This window comes from Atta colombica, unplaced genomic scaffold (assembly GCF_001594045.1).
Source record: "Atta colombica isolate Treedump-2 unplaced genomic scaffold, Acol1.0 scaffold83, whole genome shotgun sequence".
NCBI lineage: Eukaryota > Metazoa > Arthropoda > Insecta > Hymenoptera > Formicidae > Atta > Atta colombica.
The window spans coordinates 1,813,737-1,816,380 of record NW_017259576.1 but is presented as its reverse complement, the minus strand read 5'-3'; the positions used below and the strand labels follow the sequence as shown (position 1 = coordinate 1,816,380).

The window sequence follows — 2,644 nt, the reverse complement described above, 5'->3', positions numbered from 1 at the left end:
TTATTATTATTTTATTATTATTATTCTTATTATTTTTTTTTAAATCATAATTTTTTTATAATTAAAAACTGTGTGACGGATCATAGTCCATTCATTCCTGACGAAATTTAAAAACATTATAAAAATTTGATTAATTTAAAAAAAAAATTATAAAAATTTATTATAAAAAATTTGTTTAATGCTTCCTGAGAAAAAAGTATATACAGATAAAAAAAATTGATAAAGGGACGCTCAAAAGCTTTGATACCATCAGGGAAATAGAAAATATAACATCGTTACTTCTACTTTATTATGTTTTATAATAATAATTTGATAATGACACTGCAATTTTTATATGACAATAATGATAACTAACTAAAGTTGGGAAAATCACTTTTAAAAAGTAACTAAATTACGCGTATACCATTATTATTGAATACCATTATTATTGAAAAATGTAATGTTTACGAGTAAAAAGGAATGTAACGAGTCAGTTACAAGTAACGAGTTATTTTTTTTCAATAAATAACGTGTAATAAGAAGTGACTAGTTATTTTTTCAAAGTAACTTTTCCAAAATCCTGGCATTAACATTAATCCCAAAAATACAATAAATGTAGTAAGGCTTAAGAAATTAATTAATCATAGTCGAGTATTCTTCTCATATTCGATTGTAAATGATTTGATTCCTTAGCCGAAGGCTTAAGGCTTACTACACTTATTGCATTTCGAGACTTATTATAATAAAAAATTCGCAATATCACCACTTTGGCTTATTATATAACAAAGTAAAGATAAAAATCGGTATTATAAGTAACACGTTATTCCCATTCCCTGGCTATCAGGCAATTAATATAAAGTTTGTACATTATGACGCAGGACTAAAGTTAAACTTACTAATTATTGCAATATACAATAATTCATAGAAATGCCTAATTATTTAATATTTTTGTTTACATATCTATTTAGTTATAATCTTATTGAATCCTTTGTATCATGAATCATTTCCTTTGAATCATTTCTTTTTCTTCCTTCTCTTTGTCTATTTTAAATCAAGATTACAAATAGAAGCTATCAAAGCGCGAATAAAATTTAAAAATCACATAAACTTTTTAAGTTATTTCTTCATCGTCTGCTTTTGAACAAAAGCAATATATTCTCTTGTTTTACACTTTAGATATCCATAAAAAAATCTTGTAGCTCAAAATAAGATATATATATATATATAAAAGCTTAAAATAGATATATGTGCGAAAAAACAATCTATGATAATTTTTCGTGTCGCGCGTGGCAAGTATTCTTTTATTATATGAATATATAAATATATAAGTATATTCTTTTATATTCATTTTGTTAAAAAATTGATACGTTAATCATTTTTAAATGCATCCTTCCTTCTAGTGGAAAGTATATATATATATATATATATATGCATCTTTCCTTCTAAAGAAAAGTATATATTTGTATTAAAGTATTTGCTAATTATATTATTTTTCTTTCAGTTTTACTCTTTCAATTTCGAGCTAATTTACGAAAATACTTGTCACGCGCGACCCGACGCGAAAAATTATCAGCGGAAATCGCCTGATTTGATGACTCGTATTAAAAGTATATTTAGCAAGAATCATCTCGTGGATCAGATTGTGAGGATTCGAGAAAAATTTTAAATAACCGTTTAAAGTAGTTGAGAGATAAAACATATACCTATATAACATCTCGCAATTTTTAGCAATTTTTTTTACCTCTTCTTCTTTCCGCAACGAGTCTCTTGTAATTCTCATCAACATTTGTCGCGTATTCCGCACTTCTATCCACGACAGAACAGTCTGATATCGTGTCCGAAGAATCGAGTCTTCGCGATTCACAATTCTTATGAGGCGGTAAGAGCGTCTCGACGATCGTCCCGGTTCGCAGCATCTGTTCCAATGCGAATCTTCGCCGTTTTATGCCGCTTTGAGATCCTCGTCGGTGACGGATGCGCGAGCTAACAGTGGTTCCCATGGCCATGGGGAACTCAGCTATGCAAACAGTTGGTGCCATCTTCGGTGCGAAAATTCTGAAACATGAATTCTGCATTATCGGTTTACTACGAATAACATGTTTTGTTCGTTTCGCAACATATGTCTTTATGTCCACAGTAGTAAATATCGTTTTACGATATTGATGTCTACTGCAGTAGACATCTCGTAGTAAAGATTGTAGTAAAGACTGTAATAAAGACATATCGTAAAACAGTACAATAAAAGCAAGAATAAGTCCGTCCATAACATAGAGACGATTTAAAACAACGATTTCGACAAATACTATATCAGTGTTGTTTTAATATTCATTTATACAATCGGAATGATATATTTGCATATAGCAAAAAGACGAGACACGTTAGCATTTCTTAATTACCATTTCTTACTAAAAGCTATTTAAAAAAACTCGCTAATTAAAAAAAGGCAAATTTTTTTCAAATTTCGTAACAGAATGTTATAAAACGTATAATATTTTTCCACACAAAAAATATAATATTTATTATATCATATTTATTATAAATATCACATTATTTATTATAAAATATTTATTATAAACATTTATTATAAAATAAGTATGACCGCGTAACTAATTTCTCGATGTGCAAATATCTTTTAGAATCTGTTCGATCGTTTCATAGAATTGCA

At 28.0% G+C, this 2,644-nt stretch overlaps 1 protein-coding gene across 2 annotated transcripts in view; it reads right to left on the bottom strand.

The window, feature by feature from the left end:
* LOC108692949 overlaps window positions 1-2,644 on the bottom strand; it is a 19,260-nt gene that overhangs the window by 1,745 nt on the left and 14,871 nt on the right. Inside the window, exon 2 of one of the 2 annotated variants that reach the window (XM_018201534.1) lies at window positions 1,721-2,034. In XM_018201534.1, coding sequence (XP_018057023.1) covers window positions 1,721-2,018 — 298 coding nt within the window. In that variant the 5' untranslated portion in view covers window positions 2,019-2,034. Of the gene's footprint in view, window positions 1-1,720; window positions 2,055-2,644 lie in introns of those variants that run through there. The other variant, XM_018201533.1, reaches the window with a different exon arrangement.